This window comes from Mirounga angustirostris, unplaced genomic scaffold (assembly GCF_029215605.1).
Source record: "Mirounga angustirostris isolate CCGP_5_RB_7025 unplaced genomic scaffold, mMirAng1.0.hap1 SCAF_14, whole genome shotgun sequence".
NCBI classification, from domain to species: Eukaryota; Metazoa; Chordata; class Mammalia; order Carnivora; family Phocidae; genus Mirounga; species Mirounga angustirostris.
This window is the reverse complement of record NW_026991722.1, coordinates 63,299,395-63,317,878: the sequence shown is the minus strand read 5'-3', so window position 1 is coordinate 63,317,878 and position 18,484 is coordinate 63,299,395. Positions and strand designations below refer to the sequence as shown.

The 18,484-nt window shown below is 47.2% G+C and overlaps 1 protein-coding gene across 4 annotated transcripts in view; it reads left to right on the top strand.

Moving 5' to 3' along the window:
- The window catches only part of CLTCL1 (clathrin heavy chain like 1), a 100,713-nt gene that overhangs the window by 73,283 nt on the left and 8,946 nt on the right, over positions 1-18,484 (top strand). For all 4 annotated transcript variants that reach the window (XM_064578009.1, XM_064578010.1, XM_064578007.1 and 1 more), the window contains exons 20-27: positions 4,494-4,677; positions 5,735-5,927; positions 6,548-6,705; positions 10,896-11,060; positions 12,900-13,007; positions 14,218-14,385; positions 14,467-14,616; positions 18,250-18,381. In XM_064578009.1, coding sequence (XP_064434079.1) covers positions 4,494-4,677; positions 5,735-5,927; positions 6,548-6,705; positions 10,896-11,060; positions 12,900-13,007; positions 14,218-14,385; positions 14,467-14,616; positions 18,250-18,381 — 1,258 coding nt within the window. The remainder of the gene's footprint in view (positions 1-4,493; positions 4,678-5,734; positions 5,928-6,547; positions 6,706-10,895; positions 11,061-12,899; positions 13,008-14,217; positions 14,386-14,466; positions 14,617-18,249; positions 18,382-18,484) is intronic.

Sequence of the window (18,484 nt, the reverse complement as noted above, 5' to 3'; positions counted from 1 at the left end):
TTTAACAGAACTGACAGTGTTCCTAGTTCTCAAATTCAGGAAGCCCAGCAAATCCCAAAGAAGATTAATTTTTTAAAATCACCTTTACACACATTATAGTAAAACTATGGAACATCAAAAAAAATTTTTAAGCACTCAGAAGATAGATTACCTATAATGAATGTAAATTAGACCGACAGCAGACTTTTCAGCAGCCTCAGTAGAAGCCAAAGGATATGGGGTGATTTGACTTCAGAGTACATTAACATAAAATTAATGAGAAGTTAGAAATAAAAGAATTTTTAAAAGTTAGGCAAATGTAAACCTAAAAATGCTGGTATTATATTGATACTATATGTTAATATAATATGACATTGTATGTTTATATATATATTATATGGTCTGTATTTGTATCATACAAAATAGACTTTGAGGTAAAAACCATTATTGAGGGACACCTAGGTGTCTCAGTCCATTAAGCATCTGCCTTCGGCTCAGGTCATGATCCCAGGGTCTTGGGATCAAGTCCCATATCAAGCTCCTTGCTCAGTGGGGAGCTTCTCCATCTGCTTGCTGCTCCCCGTTTGTGCATGCACATGTTCTCTCTCTCTCTGACAAATAAATAAATAAATAAAATCTTAAAAAAAAAAAACAAACACTGAAGTAAAAAGGGCCAGTACAGTAGTCCCCACTTATCCATGATTTCATGTCCTGTGATTTCGGTTGTCATGGTTAACAATGGTTGTCTGAAAGCAGACAATGTGTCAGAAGGTCAGCTGTAGCCTAACACTATGTCTCAATGCCTACATCATTCACCTCACTTCTTATCACGTAGGCATTTTAGCATCCCACATCATCACAGGAAGGGTGAGTGTGGTACGGTAAGATATTTTGAGAGCGAGAAACCACATTCACATAAATTTTATTTATAATATATTGTTGTAATTGTTCTATGTTATCATTAGTTACTGTTAATCTCTTACTGTGCCTGATTAATAAAATAAAGTTTATCATAGGTGTGTATGTACAGGAAAAAATATATAGGGTTTGGACATACCTGTGGTTTCAAACCCCCACTTGGGGTCTTGGAATGTATTATGTGCAGATAAGGGGGAGTACTGTATATAATAATGAAATATTCAGCTCACCAGGAAGATAATTCTGAACTTGTATATACCTAATAATACAGTTTCAAAATATGTAAGGCAACAATTGACAAAACTGCAAGAAGACACAAGCAAATTCACCATATTGGGATATCTTAACATACCTTTCCAGGTAGTTAGCTTAAAATGAGCATATTAAAAAGTATACATAAAGAAAGACAGTAGTAAATATATTTTTAAAAGTAAATAAAAACATAACTGCTGACAGTTAATGTGAATTATAAGCTTACTGGAATGAATTTACATATATTCAACAAGTAGACTTGGTTCTTAAAAAATCAAATCAGGAGACAAATGAAAAGGCAAACTGCTGTAGTCCTATCCACTCAACCATGATAAACAGCTTGATGTAAATTCATGAGTGATCACATCGTATTGAAAGACATCAGGGGCACCTGGGTGGCTCAGTCGGTTAAGTGTCTGCCTTCAGCTCAGGTTGTGATCCCCCGGGTCCTGGGTTCAAGTCCTGCGTCGGGCTCCCTGCTCATCACGGAGTCTGCTTCTTCATCTCCTGCTCCCCCTGCTTGTGCATTCTCTCTCTCTGTCTCTCTCATAAATAAATAAAATCTTAAAAAAAAAAAGACATCAATTTTACCCACATCACTCATTTACTGCAATACCAGTAAAACTCTCTGTTTACTTATGAAACTAGACAGGGAGATTTTAAATAAAAAAAGATAAAAGGCCAAGAATAGTCAAGATTGCTAACACAAATAATAAATCACCTAAGAGGTGAGAGTAGGTTTTGGGATGGCAAGGTACTTACTCTGATCTAGAAATATAAAATTAAATCAAGATATTATGGTTTGGGCAAGGAATAGAGAAATGGACCATTATAGCAGAGCAAAGAACCCTAAAATATACCCACACATATGTAAAACATTTATTTATGACAGAGCTGGCTATGCAGATGGAAATAGTAGACTTTTCAGTAAAATGATGTTGGGACAATGATTATCTATATGGGTAAAAATTAAAATTGGATCTCTGTGCCACACAATGTAAAGATTTAAATATAAAGTCAAAACTATAATGTTTTTATAGTTTATGTTTAAAAGAAGAATATATTTGTGGCCTAATGAACACATAAGCCAGTTGCAAAAATATATAAACCATTTGAAAAACTAGTAAATAGGGGCACCTGGGTGGCTCAGTCGTTAAGCGTCTGCCTTCGGCTCAGGTCATGGTCCCAGGGTCCTGGGATCGAGCCCCACATCGGGCTCCCTGCTCTGCGGGAAGCCTGCTTCTCCCTCTCCCACTCCCCTGCTTGTGTTCCCTCTCTCGCGGTGTCTCTCTCTGTCAAATAAATAAAATCTTTAAAAAAAAAAGAAAAAGAAAAACTAGTAAATAGGACTATGTTAAACCTAAGACCTTTATCATAATAAGATGAGAAAAGGGGAAGCTGCAAACAGATGACATTTACAGCATACATAACCAACAAAAAACTAGCATGGAGAACATAAAATGAAAAAGAAAAACTCAAACAACCTGGTAGAGAACTCAGCAAAGCTCTTGAGTGATCCTTCAGCAAGAGGAGAGACAGCCTGTGAGTCTAAGGCAGGAATGCAGCCTCATCAGCCATCAAGGAAGCACAGCCTGGCCGCTGTGTACCATCCCATTCCTCCTGCAGAGCTGTGGGGATCTAGCTCTCCTAATCAGCCTTGATGAGAGTCTCGAGCAACTGGGCATACCCTGTTGGGAATGTGCGTTCCTCTTGGGAAGCAGTGCATGTTAGAAGATGTTTCCACTCTTGGTTCTGAACCCTGAAGAAACTCGGCTCACCTGTATCGGAGACATGTGCAAGAATGCACAAAGAAGCACAATTTCCAATAGCAAAGATCTGAGAGCAGTCCAGATACCCATCGGTAAAAGAGCTGTGGTACTGTTGTACAGCGGAGTACCATGTCACAGTGGAAGTGAATGCTATACAACAGCATGGGTGAATCTTGGACCTAATTTTTTAATACTTTTTCCCCCTTCTTTTTAATTATAATACAGTTAAATTGGTCTTTTGTGGGGAATTTCAACATAAGCCTAGATTCATGTACGTAACCACCACAGTCAGCATACAGAACAGTTCCCTCACTATGAAACTGCCTCATGTGAGCTACCCTTTACAGTTACATCCCCGGTACCCCTGACAATTGCCCATCTGTGATTCATCACCATCAATCCAGTTTTGCCTTTTCAAGAATGTCATGTAAAGGGAATCACACAGTATGCAATCTTTTGAGACTTGGCTTTTTTCACACAGTGTAATGCCTTTGAGATTCATCCAAGTTGTGTGCATCAATAGTCCTCTTTTTTTTTTTTTTTTTAAAGATTTTATTTATTTATTTGACAGAGAGAGAGACAGTGAGAGAGGGAACACAAGCAGGGGGAGTGGGAGAGGGAGAAGCAGGCTCCCCGCAGAGCAGGGAGCCCGATGTGGGACTCGATCCCAGGACCCTGGGATCATGACCTGAGCTGAAGGCAGTCGCTTAACCAACTGAGCCACCCAGGCGCCCACTTTTTTAAATTCTTAATATGGTACATTACATAGATTTTCCCCCCACATCTTTGAAGAAGACAAAAGAAAACAAATTTTATAAGAATGCATCTAGTGTGATTAAAGAAAAGGAAAGTTCAAAAACATGCAAAAGTATATTGCTTAATTTTTCTCATCAGCATTTTATATTTTTCAGCATATAGATCATGTATATGTCTTACTAGATTTATACCTAAATATTTCATGTTTTGGAAGCTATTATAAATAGGTAGAGGGTTTTTTTTTATTTACAATTGTACATTGCTAGTATACAGAACTACAACAATGGTACAATTTTTTAAAAGACTGTTTATTTTTTTGACAGAGAGAGCGCACAAGCAGGGGGAGTGGGAAAGAGAGAAGCGGGCTCCCCGCTGAGCAGGGAGCCTGACGTGGGGCTCGATCCCAGGACCCTGGGATCATGACCTGAGCTGAAGGCAGACGCGCAACTGACTGAGCCACTCAGGCACCCATAGATATACAATTTATATGGTAGAACTATAAAGAACCACAAAGAGCTAGTAAGAGGCACAGTTCAGGAAAATAGATACCTGTGAAGCAGGAGTGGTTGCAGCTCCTGGAGAAGCTGCAGCAGCCTTCCAATGATTGGTGGTTTTCTGATTTCTCCTATCTCCTACCTGGTGCTTTCTCAAGACGTTGGACCACATACACTTCATAAATATTCTGTTGTATCTATTCGTCAGTCGTGTGTGTGTTTTAAATACTTTTAAATTGGGGATCTTGGGCTGGTCAACCTGCCAAAGAGTGTTACGTACAGCTTTCATTCCTGTGACACTGTGCTGACCACCACCTCTCCTAAGGAATCTCCAGAATCTGCTGATCCTGACTGCCATCAAGGCGGACCGCACACGGGTCATGGAATACATCAGCCGCCTGGACAACTACGATGCCCCAGACATTGCAAACATCGCCGTCAGCAGTGCGCTGTATGAGGAGGCCTTCACCATCTTCCGCAAGTTTGATGTGAACGCCTCAGCAATCCAGGTGAGCTGCTGAGTGCTGTCATGGTAGACCCTAGTGACCTCTGCCACACTGTGTCCTCGTCATCACCAACGGTGTCACACCCTCCAGTTGTTTGATGCATCTCTCAGATCCTTGTGCTCTTTTCTGCTCTTCACCAGTAACCCATCTTCCCAAGCTGTTGGCTCCTACTCTGCTTGTGCTCCTGCTGTCTGGCAGTCACCCCCACTTCCTGGTCATTCCTCTAGACTTGGATACCTGAATCGAGGTGTTGTGGTCAGCCCTGGTGACCGAGGTGTCTGATTCTCAGAGGCCCTCTCACATGATGACTGTTCCAGTCCTTCACCCTCTGCTGCCTCAGCTCCCCAGAACAGTCCCGCCAGCCCTCCTGCCCACCTTCAACCCGACCAAGATCCTTTCCCTTAGCCCTCCTCCCTTTCCTCCCAGACTGTTGGCCTTTTCTGGTTTTATTTCCGAATGAATTATAAACCATGGGACAGATCACTTTAACTGCTGTCTTACCAAGATTCTTTATGTCCTTGCCTCTTTCCCTTACCATTTTTCTGTACCTGCCTGTGAAATCTCAGATCTCCTCTTTTCAGTTCATACATGGTCTATGGCCTTGCTCTGAGATCAAACTGTATGAGGGGCAGCTGCTGCACCCAAGCCCTCCAGACTGTCCTTCAAGCCTGTTTTCTGCCTGCTGAGCTATCTCATTCCCCACAGTAGCTCCTTTGAGCCTTTTTACAGCCTGTATGCCCCATTGTACTATCTTACCAGGATCGGGAGGCAACTCCCATGTCATTCTCCTGGCCCAAAAAGCTTAGCTTGGCTGTCTCTCATTTCTTTATGCCTCTTTGTTGGAGTGTCTCTTCTCCACATGGCATTTTCCTCCTTTACAGTATAGGTCTCATCTTTTCCCTCCATTCATCATCTGAGAAATACTTAATGCCCAGTTGCTTTGGACTGAATTGAAATGGTCATGCAACTTTAGGCAAAATGTAGAACTGAACAAAAATCTGTCTGCTCCCTGGAGCTGACTGGGTGTTGCGGAGAATGAGAGCCCTCTTGTAACCCCTAGGTCCTGATTGAGCACATTGGAAACCTAGACCGAGCATACGAGTTTGCGGAGAGATGCAATGAGCCTGCTGTGTGGAGTCAGCTGGCCTGCGCCCAGCTCCAGAAAGACTTGGTGAAAGAAGCCATTGACTCCTACATTAGAGCTGATGACCCTTCCTCTTACCTGGAGGTCGTTCAGGCAGCCAGCAGGAGCAGTAAGTGAACCTCCTCTCCCTGGGGCTCTGCTTCTCACTGGTGTGAAGCCTGGCAAGAGAAGGATGTGGCCCTCCCAGGAATCTGCACATGTTACACATCCAGAGATATTGGAGACATTGCTAAATCAAAGTTTTCCAAAAGAATCTATTACTGTTATTCTGTTAATGACACTAGCTCTTCAGTTGGCTGTTAACTAGACACTAGCTCTTTGGTTGGCAAGATAGTTTAAGCACAGTGCATAGCATTATCATGATAATTTTAAGGTCAGAAACTTAGACCCAGAGCTTCTTCTGGCCTTTCCAATTAACTGTGGTCCACACTTCTCCAGGGGCTGGAATAAGCATCCTGTCTCCTGGTGAGGTCTCTTTACTTGGTGACATGGAACTTCCCATCCCCAGAGTCAGCCTCCATGTGGTTCTGCCCTTTCTGTCTCTCCCACCTGGGATAGGGCTCTGCTTAGCAGGCAAACAAGTCCTTCTAGACCTTACCTGGAGTCCAAGCCCTCACTGAAGCCGAGTGGGAGATTAAACATCTTAACTGGGGACAAAATGGGAGGAGCTGAGCCTCCTGTTTAAACTCAGCAGCTCTGGATTAACGTATTTTTGTTTTCTGTCTTTAGACAATTGGGAGGATCTGGTTAAATTTCTACAGATGGCCAGGAAAAAGGGCCATGAATCCTATATAGATACTGAACTTATTTTTGCCCTGGCTAAAACCAGCCGTCTGTCTGAGCTAGAAGATTGTATTAATGGACCCAACAATGCCCACATCCAGCAGGTAGGCCATGCCCTGGGGACCACAAACTGCTCCAGGCAGTTTTAGGGATCGCTTCCTAGAGTGGCGCAGATCTTTGACACTGAGAAACAAGCCAGCCCGTGAATTAAGTCCTGTATTACTGTCACTGGTATGGAAGTTAAGTCCCCTGGTTGTGCACATCAGAATGATTCTTCTATAAAATGGACTATGTGCCAGTGTTCTAGCTGTTATCACTGAAGAGCAAAGTGAACGAGTAACTGGCCAGGTAAAAGAGATAGGTTGGAAATTAACAGCTTTTCATATGTTAGCAATTATTATAATGTAATGGGAAGAATATTTTTTAAAGTAGGAATAACACAAAAATGTTTAAACAAACCTTAAGGCAAAATGTTAAATAAAAGAAAGAGCTAAATAACTGTAAAGTCTCCTATTTCCTGGGGTAAAATTCCAGATGAAAGAATTATGGGTAAAAGTTGAGGGGTTTTTTTTCTTAGTAAAAAGTTTTCAATATTTATTTGAATCTTTGTATGAGGAAGGAGTTTTTAAGCATATAAGCAGTGGAAGAAAGCACAAAGGAAAGTATCAGTTCATCTAATGCATAAAAGCTTTAAATATATGTATATTCCTAATCATGGGCCTCATAGGTCTAGATGTAAAAATAAATCCCAAGAAAGAAGAAAAAGTCCAAATAGCTTTTACATATAAATATTTAATCATTGCAGCATGATTTATACTAATAACAGTTGAAAACCAGTGTCCAACAAAAGGAAATAACGTCCTTCAGTGGAATATAATACAGCCATTACAAGTATTTAGAGTCTTGTTTGTGACAGAAAAACCTTTGAAGTAAGTTCTAGCCAAGTGAAAACCTGCATGTACAATATGATAAACATATCTGTGTACCTAGAAAAACATCCCAGGTGGTGACAACGAAGAACTCAGAGATAAGGATTGGGCAATACTATTCCATTTTCCTTTCACTTGCCTATGTTTGCCAAGTCTTGTTTTAATCGGTGACCATAACTTTTAAATTGCCTTTATAATCAGAAAATGAATAAAGGTGTTAGGAAATGAAGCCTTGGGGGCGCCTGGGTGGCTCAGTCGTTAAGCGTCTGCCTTCGGCTCAGGTCATGGTCCCAGAGTCCTGGGATCAAGCCCCGCATCGGGCTTCCTGCTCTGCGGGAAGCCTGCTTCTCCCTCTCCCACTCCCCCTGCTTGTGTTCCCTCTCTCGCTCTGTCTCTCTCTGTCAAATAAATAAAGTCTTTAAAAAAAAAAGAAAGAAAGAAAATGAAGCCTTGCCCAAAATCTCCCTCTGAATTCATAACAGAATTCTCCCGACTGGGGAGTCTATTAAATACCATAGCGAGAGATGCTGTCTTGGGTCACACAGAAGGTAAATCCTACCGGAAGTTAGCTGGACTGGGAAGCTCAGATGGCTTTGCTTGTTCTTTGCCTCTGTTCATGGTGACCCTAAGGCTGTGCTCCCTGCCTTCCACAGTCCTCCAAGGTGGGGTCAGTACATGTCAGCCAGATCAGTCCACCACCTGTTTTCATATGTGTCCCACAGTCTGGCTTCTGCTGACTGAAGTCCCGTGATATCATTTAACTCATTTTCCCTGTATTGCCTATAAATTGACAATAACAAGAGTCTTAAAGGATCATACGCTTTGATACGATACTTCATTAACTAATCCATTCAACGAACTTTTCTTGAGCATCTTCCATGTGCCAGGATAGGGACTGTGGATGCAGGTGTGAAAATAGTAGTCGAATTTCTGCCTTTGTGGATCTTACGATCCATTCGAGAAATTTGTGACGTGTTAAATGGTAAGTTTACAGGAGAAAAGCACAGCAGGGAGAGGTGGACAGTGTAGGGCAGGTGACGTGGGAAGGTGGGTGGTGCACTTCTCAACGGGTGGCCAGCAAGGTGTCCCGGAGGTGAGGTCCTGAGTCTGAATGCCTCTGAGGGAGGAGGCCTGAGTGCAGACAGAAGAACCTGTGCAGGGGTGCCTTGAGGAATACGTCAGTGTGTTGCAGGAGCAGTGCAGTGGTGGCCCAGGGGCCTGAAGCAGGACCTCAAACATGAGCTCACGGTTCCAGTCAGAGAGGGAATGTTGGGGAGAGGTGGTTGTTGGCGAGGATGTCAGGACTTGCGGGACACGGGCAGGATTCTAGCTTCTGCTCTGGGTGAGTGAGATCAGAGGGCTCTGAGCAGAGGAGGGATATGATCTGGTCTTAGGGGTTAACAGAACTCCTCTGGAGTTTCTGCTGTGCTGAAAACAGACTGAAGGACAGAGGCAGAAGCAATGAGAGCAGATAAGAGGCTATTCAGTAGCCCAGGCCAGAGTCAATGGCCACTCAGAGAAGGTGGTCGAGGTGAGTGGCAGAGAGCTGGTGATAAGCTTGGGCTGCTGGTGGAGTGTGAGTGAGAAGGGGGAGTGAGGCAGCTGTGCCATGTGTGGTGTGGGACAGCCCTGGACAGATGGACTTGTGCTTACTGAGGTGGGGGCCATGTATGAGGCCTGCCTGGAGGACAGTCAGGACTCGCGTGCAGGCAGGTTCGATCTCGACATTCAGGGGCGTCTGTCCTGGGTACAGAAGTCCAATTTCCAAGGAGAATTTAAGAATAGAGCTGTAAATGTGGCAGTCTTCAGTATGCAGTTGACCCTGTGCAATGGGGGGCGGCTGAGGCCTGAGACCAGGGCACCCCAAAGCCCAAGGGCAGGGAGAAGTGGGGATGGAAAGTGGTGGGGGTGGGGGGACAAAAGCAAAGGGTTGTGCAGGGAAGCGAGTAGGTGTCTGTCGGGGAGAGTGATGGGTAAGCTGTGCATCATGAGCTGGCGACTTAGAAGCAGTGACCCTGCTAGCAAGTCGGCAAGAGACTGATTACAACAGATTCCAGAGAGGACAGAAGGAGACTGGGGACAGCTTTTAAGACCGATAGACATCTCTTCTGAGAAATATTGCTCAAAAAGAAAGGGTAGAAGCAGAGTGGTAGCCAATAGCTGGGCTGAGGTCACAGTGAAGATTGGTTGGTTTGGTTTGGAGCTGGGGAAATAACACTGATTCCTTAAGCTTATAGGAGTGATTTAGTACGGAGGGAAGAATCACTGCTAGGCTTGCTGGAGCAGGGGAGGGGACCTGGAGCAGGGGAGGGGAGCTGGGGTCACGTGCACCAGTGGGGTTGGCGTTGGGGCCAGGTGAGGACCATAGATGCAGCAAGGGGGCAGGCTCAGTCCTGGTGCTTTTGGAAGGGCTCTTCTGGTTGTGTCTGTCTCCTCAGGGTTTGGGAAGCCAGGCACTCAGCTTGAGTTGCTGGAGATTTGGGGGGAGAAGATAGGAAATGAATGATGGACAAGGAGCGAGTACCTGGGCTGAGGGAGTAGGATTGCTAGTGTTGTGTGTTCCTCTAGGGCCATCATCATGAAGTTTAAGAGAGCCTGGGTGGCACTTTGGGTTTTGGCTATCTGAATTTAGCTCTGCGGTCTTGGGTGCGGAGTTGGCAGAGAAACCGCTCTGAGCAGGACTGGGGCTTGGCCTAGTGAGTACAGCCAAGTGCAACCAAGGCAGTGAGGGTAGAGCCACATGGCTTGCCAACAGCCAGCAAGCCAGGAGGAGAGTTGGCCGGTCGCAGATGGGGATGGTGGGCAGGACTTGGGGTGTCTGGAGGTGGTGGTGAGCTGGAAAGGAGGGGAGGCGGTAGGCAGAGAGTAGGTTCTTATGCCAGGCTTCCCAGGGTTGGCAGCTGACAGTGACTGGCTGTTGTCAGGAGAGATGCAAGGTCCTCAGAGCAGAGGAAGTCAAAGAAAGCTAAAGCTCTCAGGGAATGAGCGAGATCTATGGGTGGCAGCAAGAACCAGGGCTGGTGTGTGATCCCTGGCAGGCCATTCTCTGGTGGGCAGCTGTTAGTGGGGCGGAGGGGACTGGCCTGGAAGCAGCAAGGAGCACACCTCTGAGGCCAGGCCCACTGGGGTGCAGATGTGGGAGATGACAGCCAGCAGACACAGGAGCAGGCGGTGGAGAGTGGATCCAGGGCCTGAGGGGCACACTTTATCCTTCAGAAGCTCTGTAGCCCAGGCTGCTGTGTGATCAGAACGGTACTCGCCTTCTTTGAAAACAGAAATACCCCTGCCACCTAGGAACTTTAGACCATCTCTGGAGAATCTTCCCATTTAAGAAGGTCTCAGCAAAGCTACCTGGTTGTTCGTAGGTTGGAGACCGCTGTTACGAGGAGGGAATGTATGAGGCTGCCAAGCTCCTGTACAGCAGTGTTTCTAACTTTGCCCGCCTGGCTTCCACCCTGGTCCACCTCGGGGAATACCAGGCAGCGGTGGACAGCAGCCGCAAGGCCAACAGCACCCGGACGTGGAAGGAGGTAAGCATAGGAAGTCTCCAGGACACCACTAGTCTCTCAAGCCTTTCCTCCTTGTCCTTCCTTCCTCCACACCCTTGTGCCAGATGGGATGTGTCTGGACGACTGCCTTGTCCAGGCAGGGTTCCGAGTCTTCTGGGAAGGCTCAGAGAACCTCGTAAGCTTGCATTTGTGATTGAAACAAAGGCCTTGGAGAGTTCTGTTTTGGACCAATCAGCTCCCAGAGGCTGTCTTAATAGCATGGAATTATCAGTATGAGAAGTAGTGTCATAATTTAAGATATTTTTAAAAACCACCTTATTAGTGGTATAATCAGTGTAAATTGGCATTTTTGGTCTTTTGTAGTAAATTGGTAGGGCACGTCTTCTAGCTCTCGGTTAATACCAGAATTATCTGTAAGTAGAAAAAAGTTTGTAAAGAGAGGTACAAAAGATTTAGCTTCAATGAATCTCTGAAGTACTGTTTAATAAAAGATTAAAATCAACATAAATGTCTAATATCAAGGGCATGGTTAAATAATGTACATATTGCAACTTTACCAAAATGAATAGGCAAGGTTATGGGAGGGGAGGTTTTGAGTATTCTGTGAGAAACATAAGTAGAATGTGCAGGGTAATTCCATTCTGTGTGTGAGTATGTGAGAGAGAGATCTGGTGGGTGCTGTATCACAAGAAATAGAGCTGGTAACAGTTGTGTTTCGAGGTAATGAGCAGTTATCTCTGGGTTGTGGAACTATTTTTGTTTATCTGGGTTTTCTGCCGTATCTACCATGAAAACACATGCCTATATAGAAGATGGGGAGGTAGGGAAACCTCAAGAGAAGCCAGCTTTGCCTGTGGGTATGAGGTCTCTCTTCAGCCATTGAAAAAAGAGCAGCTTAGGGGCACCTGGGTGGCTCTGTTGGTTAAGCATCTGACTTGGGCTCAGGTCATGATCTCAGGGTCCTGGGATCAAGCCCCAAGTGGGGCTCTCTGCTGAGTGGGGAATCTGTTTCTTCCTCTCCCCCTGCTCATGTGTTCTCTCTCTCTCTCAATAAATAAATAAAATCTAAGGAAGGAAGAAGGGAGGGAGGGGGAGAGAGAGAGAAAGAAAGAAAAAGGAAGGAGCGAGCGAGCAACTCAAGGGCCCCTTCTGAGTCTTTCTGAGCAGGAGCCCGGGGGGCTTCTTTTACTTCCTAGAACTTGTTATCATTGAGTGTATATACTGCAGAGTGCCTAAAACAAAAGCTCAGTTTAAAAAATATTTATTAGGGTGCCTGGGTGGCTCAGTTGGTTAAGCAACTGCCTTCAGCTCAGGTTATAATCCTGGAGTCCCAGGATCGAGTCCTGCATCAGGCTCCCTGCTCAGTGGGGAGTCTGCTTCTCCCTCTGACCCTCCCCCCTCTCATGTGCTCTCTCTCTCTCACATAAATAAATAAAATCTTTAAAATATATATATATATTTATTAAAATAAGCTCCTCCCAAATAAACAGCACTCAGATGAACTATACTCCTTTGACAGTTATTCTTGAACTTTGTTAAACCGTTTTCAAACCCCAAACCGGAAAGTCCAGCATTGCTTTCCTGTCCCCTAAAGAGTCTTTCACATCTCAGGGCTTAGAAGTAATGCATGAGTCCTCTTCTCTGCAATCTCAAATACCCCTTTGGCCTGCAGATTAGAAATGGCATTATTTTTTCTCCCAGTCTCACGCAGCTCACCTTTCAGTTATTTACTTGTTCAGAATCTAACTTTAAAAACCCTGTTTGCTGGTATTTCTGCATTTGTAGTTGCATTCCGGCAGCCAGCTCTTGTGGCACTGTGCCCTTGGGGACACTCACATTCTCTGGCCTTCCCTCCCATAGGTGTGCTTTGCATGCGTGGATGGGCAGGAGTTCCGCCTTGCACAGCTGTGTGGTCTTCACATTGTCATTCACGCAGATGAGCTGGAGGAGCTGATACGCTATTACCAGGTAACTAGTCTCTGGCCAGAGATGATTTCTACCAGCAGTGGAGATGATGAATGACACCTAAACACTCCACATAAAGGGACGCTCATCCCCTTAGTATGTGTCACATCCTCAGGTAGGCATACAAAGCACTGTCTCTATGGGAAAGTCTTTTCATGTGATAGACGACCCATCCACAAATCAGATTGGTGTGTTAGATATCCTGGACCTAACTGCAGGCTGGTATTTGTGTTTTTAAGAGTACTTCCCCCTCGGGCGCCTGGGTGGCTCAGTTGGTTAAGTGACTGCCTTCGGCTCAGGTCATGATCCTGGAGTCCCTGGATCGAGTCCTGCATCGGGCTCCCTGCTCGGCAGGGAGTCTGCTTCTTCCTCTGACCCTCCCCCCTCTCATGTGCTCTCTCTCATTCTCTCTCTCTCTGAAATAAATAAATACAAGCATAGAGGTGTCGGGGGGTGGGGGGCAGAGGGAAACAGGGCCTGGGACTCAGAGAAGAAACTCAGCTCGAGAAATGAAATAGGAGCCATTGGTTGACACACAGATGGGACATAAAGACACGCAATTTGAGTGAGGTCAGGGGGGTGGGGGCAGATAAAGAATAGCAGAAAGCGAGCCTAGGGCTCTCCAACATGGGTTGGGGTAAAGTAAGAAGAAGTTACAGAGAACAAGGCATCTGTGCCCAGGAGGGAGGGATCCTGCTGAGGAGTTTTGCTGCAAAGAGTAGAAAAATGGTATGGCAATGGTAGGGTCCATGGAATCAAGAAAGAGCATTTCAGGATGGGAGAATAAGGATGTTTGCTAAAGGCAAGCTGTGGAGGGAGAAGCTGATGCCCAGAGAGAAAGGGACAGTTACTGGCCCATCAGCCTCAGTAGGTGGCAGGTGCTGGGGCCTAAGCCAGGAGCACAAGCAGCATGCGAGTAGACATGGGTACAGATGCCGGTAGGGTCAACACAGACATTTGCTCCTAATGGCTTCCATTGCTCAGTGAAGCAGGAGCAAGGTTATCCACACAGTGAAGACAGGGAATGAGGAGGGTGTGAAATCGTCCTCTGGGGGTGGCCCTTGAGGTTTTTGGGCATTAATGTGATGGAAACCAGTCAGACTCAGCTCAGGCACGTCAGGCGGGCTGGAACCAGAGTGCATAACCGAGAGAGCAGGGCTGGCCACCCCGGGTGTGTTTGCCCCTACCTCAAGCATGTCTGTTCGTCTGTCAGGATCGGGGCTACTTTGAGGAACTGATCTCTCTGCTGGAGGCAGCCCTGGGCCTGGAGCGGGCCCACATGGGCATGTTCACAGAGCTGGCCATCCTCTACTCCAAATTCAAGCCTCAGAAGATGCCAGAGCACCTGGAGCTCTTCTGGTCCCGAGTCAACATCCCAAAGGTAATCTAGCCCTCTTTGAGGTTCTGGCTGCCATGTGCATGTGGGCACAAGCCCAGCCCTCGGCCTTGGCTACCCTCCCAGGTGCTGAGAGCTGCAGAGCAGGCGCACCTCTGGGCAGAGCTGGTGTTCCTCTATGACAAGTATGAAGAGTACGACAATGCCGTCCTTACCATGATCAATCACCCTACTGACGCCTGGAGGGAAGGGCAGTTCAAGGATGTCATTACCAAGGTAAGAGGGTGCCTGAGCACCAGCTCCTGTCTGCCTCTGCCCAGCCTAGCCTAGGGGCGGGCAGGATGAATGCCAGTGTGTGCGCCCCAGGGTGTGTTTGTGTTTGCCTTCATCTTGTGAGGGTCTCACTGCCCTCTGTGGAGGTCATGGTGATTCTGCACAAAGGGAATGGATGCTTAGGAAGGGTAGTGACTGGCCTCGGCCCCAAAGCCAGGCTACAGGCGGGGCAGGGCCTAGGACCACTCTCCCTACCTCACTCCCCCCCAGGGTCCTGAACAGCCAGACCCTGGTGTTTGCTCTTCCTTCTGCCCTATCAGATTGGGACCCACCTCCAGACCCCGTCTATACCATTTCCTGTTGTATTGTTTCATATTTTCTACCATCTGGCATATTTTTTCTTCACGTCTCTGCTCCTAAAACTGCTAGCCCCAGAGGAGCACGAACACCTGTGGAGGTGGATTCATGAACCCGGATCTGCTGGCCTCTGGGTCCCCACCCTTCCTCGGAGCATCCACCCTCCAGTAGTCTAGTTGGGCTAAACCAGGGTGCTGAACTATTCCACCAGCTGCCAAATACTGTTAGAAGGTGTCAGGTCTGGGTGCAGGCACTGAGCAGGCCTCTGCTGTTTTGTTTCTGGGCTCAGCGTGGGCCCAGCTTCCAAGCTTCTCCTCCTCTGTGAGCCCTGTGTATTTGAAGGTGAGGGGATGAAGCTTTCTGTCATCAGTCCCGGGTCTTTTGCTTTGAGTGTCCTCGTTTTGTCGCAGTGGCCTTACATGAATAACTTGTCCACAGGTCTCTCCCATTTGCTGTATGTCAGTGAAAGATAGCATTTTGACTGTGTGTTGGTCCTGTTGCTCCCAGGAGGGATGGCGGTGGGGCATTGGCTCCTCACCATCTGGGTCAGGGAGTTGTCTACCTTCTGTTCTACATATGGCCGCTGAGGGCAGGTGTGGGTGACGGGTGGGGTACCTAGCCAGGTCTCAGCGTCTTAGGTCACACACGTCAGTGCTATTTAGTGTGGTGGTATGTGAAATCGGTGGCCTTCTGCAGACATCCCACCCTATACAGGTCTACAGGTTGCTGATGGAAGAGTGGGCAGATTTCACGTTCCTGTGCCCCCAGCACACAAGAAAAACATGCTGGAAAACCCATACTTGATCAATTCTAGGCATGCTTTTTTCACATTGAACTCAAATGATATCGGGGTGCATTTTAAAGTTGATGACATGCCATGGTTGAGGTGGCAGTGCTTTTTGTTTCTTAGTGGTGTCTGGGGCGTTATAAGCTGTCCAGGCAGCTGATGTGGCCCATGACCCGAGTGCAGTCTACCTTGATGGTGGTCAGGATCAGAAGATTCCTGAGGAGAGGTGGAAGTCAGCATGACATCTTCGGTCCAAGGTCACATGCTCGCAGACAAGACCATGTCTTTTTTTTTTTTTTTTTTTAAGACTTTATTTGAGAGAGAGTGAGAAAGCACAAGCAGGGGAGGAGGAAGGACGGGGAGAAGCAGACTCCCCGCTGAGCAGGGAGCCCGATGTGGGGCTCAATCCCAGGACCCTGGGACCATGACCTGAGCCGAAGGTAGACGCTTAACGACTGAGCCACCCAGGTGCCCCGACAAGACCATTTCTTGTGGCAAAACAGTGTTCATGCAGCTGACAGCTGAGTTCTGTTCTTGATGCCTCTGCCTCTCTGCTATGTGAGAGAGCCTTGTCAGTTTGCATGTGGAGGAGGGATGTAGAGGACACCTACCTGGTGTGGTGGCTGGTGTAGTGGCCTGGCAGAGAGGCCTTGGCACACAACAGGAGAGCTTTAGAATCATCTGGCCACAGGACTGAGTGGTGGAGGGCCAGGCAGGGGTGACACAGACTGGGTTGCATCTCAGCCATTTGCTGTCTCTGTCACTGTGAGCTAGTGTCATCACTGTGAACCTCAGTGACCCCATCCATAAAATGGACATGTTTCCTGCCTGCCAAGTGAGCAGCAGCAAGTGCCTGGCCTACAGTAGGTGCTTCTCACAGGTAGTGCAATAACTGTCAGGAGCCAGAGCACCCTCACTGGTCACCCTTGAGCTCGTGACAGAATCTTTGAGCCTGTTTCTCTTCTTCAAAACAGGAATAATGCCCCATCCCTAGTCTTGGGGCAGCGGTGGCCATCCTTACCTACTGCACAAGTGGGTATGACCTTGTAGGTGCTCCTCTCCTGGTGCTGGCTCCACAAGAGGATGCCACACAGACGCCAATGCCCTAGATGGGAGCAGTGGATGCTTCAGAGAGTGCCAGATGTCACCAGATCAGTGGCTCAGCCCAACACAACACATGTCTGTGGACCCACCCACCCAGAGTGGTTGGGCCTGCTCATGTCAAGCTTCAAAGTCACTGCAGTGAGGGAATGGAGCCTGGCCAGTTGTGCTCTGCCTTAAGCTGTCTCAGCAGAGGGATGTGGAGCACTCTGGCCATGCTTTAGTGAAGGCAGCAATGACTTGTTCCAAAGGCGGGGAAAGCGGGTTATCCAGTGTGCCCCTGCCCTTCTACCCCACCTTACGTCCCCACTGCCCTTTCTGCTTGTTAGACATCTAGTCTGGCTAGACATCTAGTCTGATTGGGTCCAGATACCATTAAGTAAAAGGGCCTGGCTGGAAGATTAGCAGGTTCCAGAGTTCTAAAGCAAGTGTGCCCAGGGGAAGGGGGGTGGGCACCGACAGGGACAGCACCAGGGACCCCGAGGCCAGTCTAGGTCAAAATCTGTGGTGACAGTGAGTGCTCTGCTCTGAGAGGGGCAAATCCAAGCCAGGGACTGGAGAGGAGGATAAAGTCAGTAACCAAAAAGAGTACCAGTAATGAGGGGGGCTGTGGGTAGTCCTCTTCCTCTGCCATGTGGTCTGCAGATGTCACTGGGCCCACATTGCTACTGGCTTACTTGGACCTAGTGTTACTAGAAAGCTCCCACTGTGCCCACCCCCTCCACCCAGCATGACTCTAATGTTGCTACATTTTGTGTGCACCCTTGGACCTCTGCGTGCTCCCTTGGACATGCTGATCACCACAGACCTGGCACACGTCCCTTTGGAGGTAGGAACCATGTTCTCCTCTGAACACCAGGCCCCACTATCAGCAGGCCTAGGAGGGTGGCCTTCCTAGAGACACAGGGTCAGCCTGGAACGACTCAGCCCTCTGCATACCATGGTGTCTTGTCTGAGAGCAGTGAAAACATAATAGGATGTGTTATGGATTTGCTTACAGCTCAGGGTGAGCTTCCAGGGAGGACTGGGGGAATCTTGCTTGGATAAAACCATGTTTTGATGTTCGGGTTTATCCTGGCCTGTTACCCCTCATTCATTCACTCAACAGATACTACCTGAGCATCGACCCTGCATCAGATACTAGGGCGAGGCAGGAAACAAAGGCCTGCCTTTTAGGTCACTGAGGAGAAAAATGTCAGAGGTGGGAAGGGGGGCGTGTTGGGAGGGAGTGTTTGGTCTTGAAAGGGGCAGTCACAACAGGCCTCACTAATAAAGTGCAGTTGGGCAAAAACTGGAAGGAGTTATGGTGGAGTGTGCTGCATTTGAGACAGGTGGGTGGGGCAGCCTGGGGATTGACAGGAGCCAACCCTTAGCTCTGTCTCCACCCATAGGTTGCCAATGTGGAGCTCTACTATAAAGCCCTGCAGTTCTATTTGGATTACAAACCTCTGCTCATCAACGACCTGTTGCTTGTGCTGGCGCCCCGGCTAGACCACACCCGGACTGTTGGCTTCTTTGCAAAGGTGAGTCAGCCAGCATCCCAGAGCCAGAGAAGGGTATTGGGCCAAGGTCATCTGAGTGTAATATCTTAATAAATAATTTATTTTTATTTTTGTTAAAAGATTT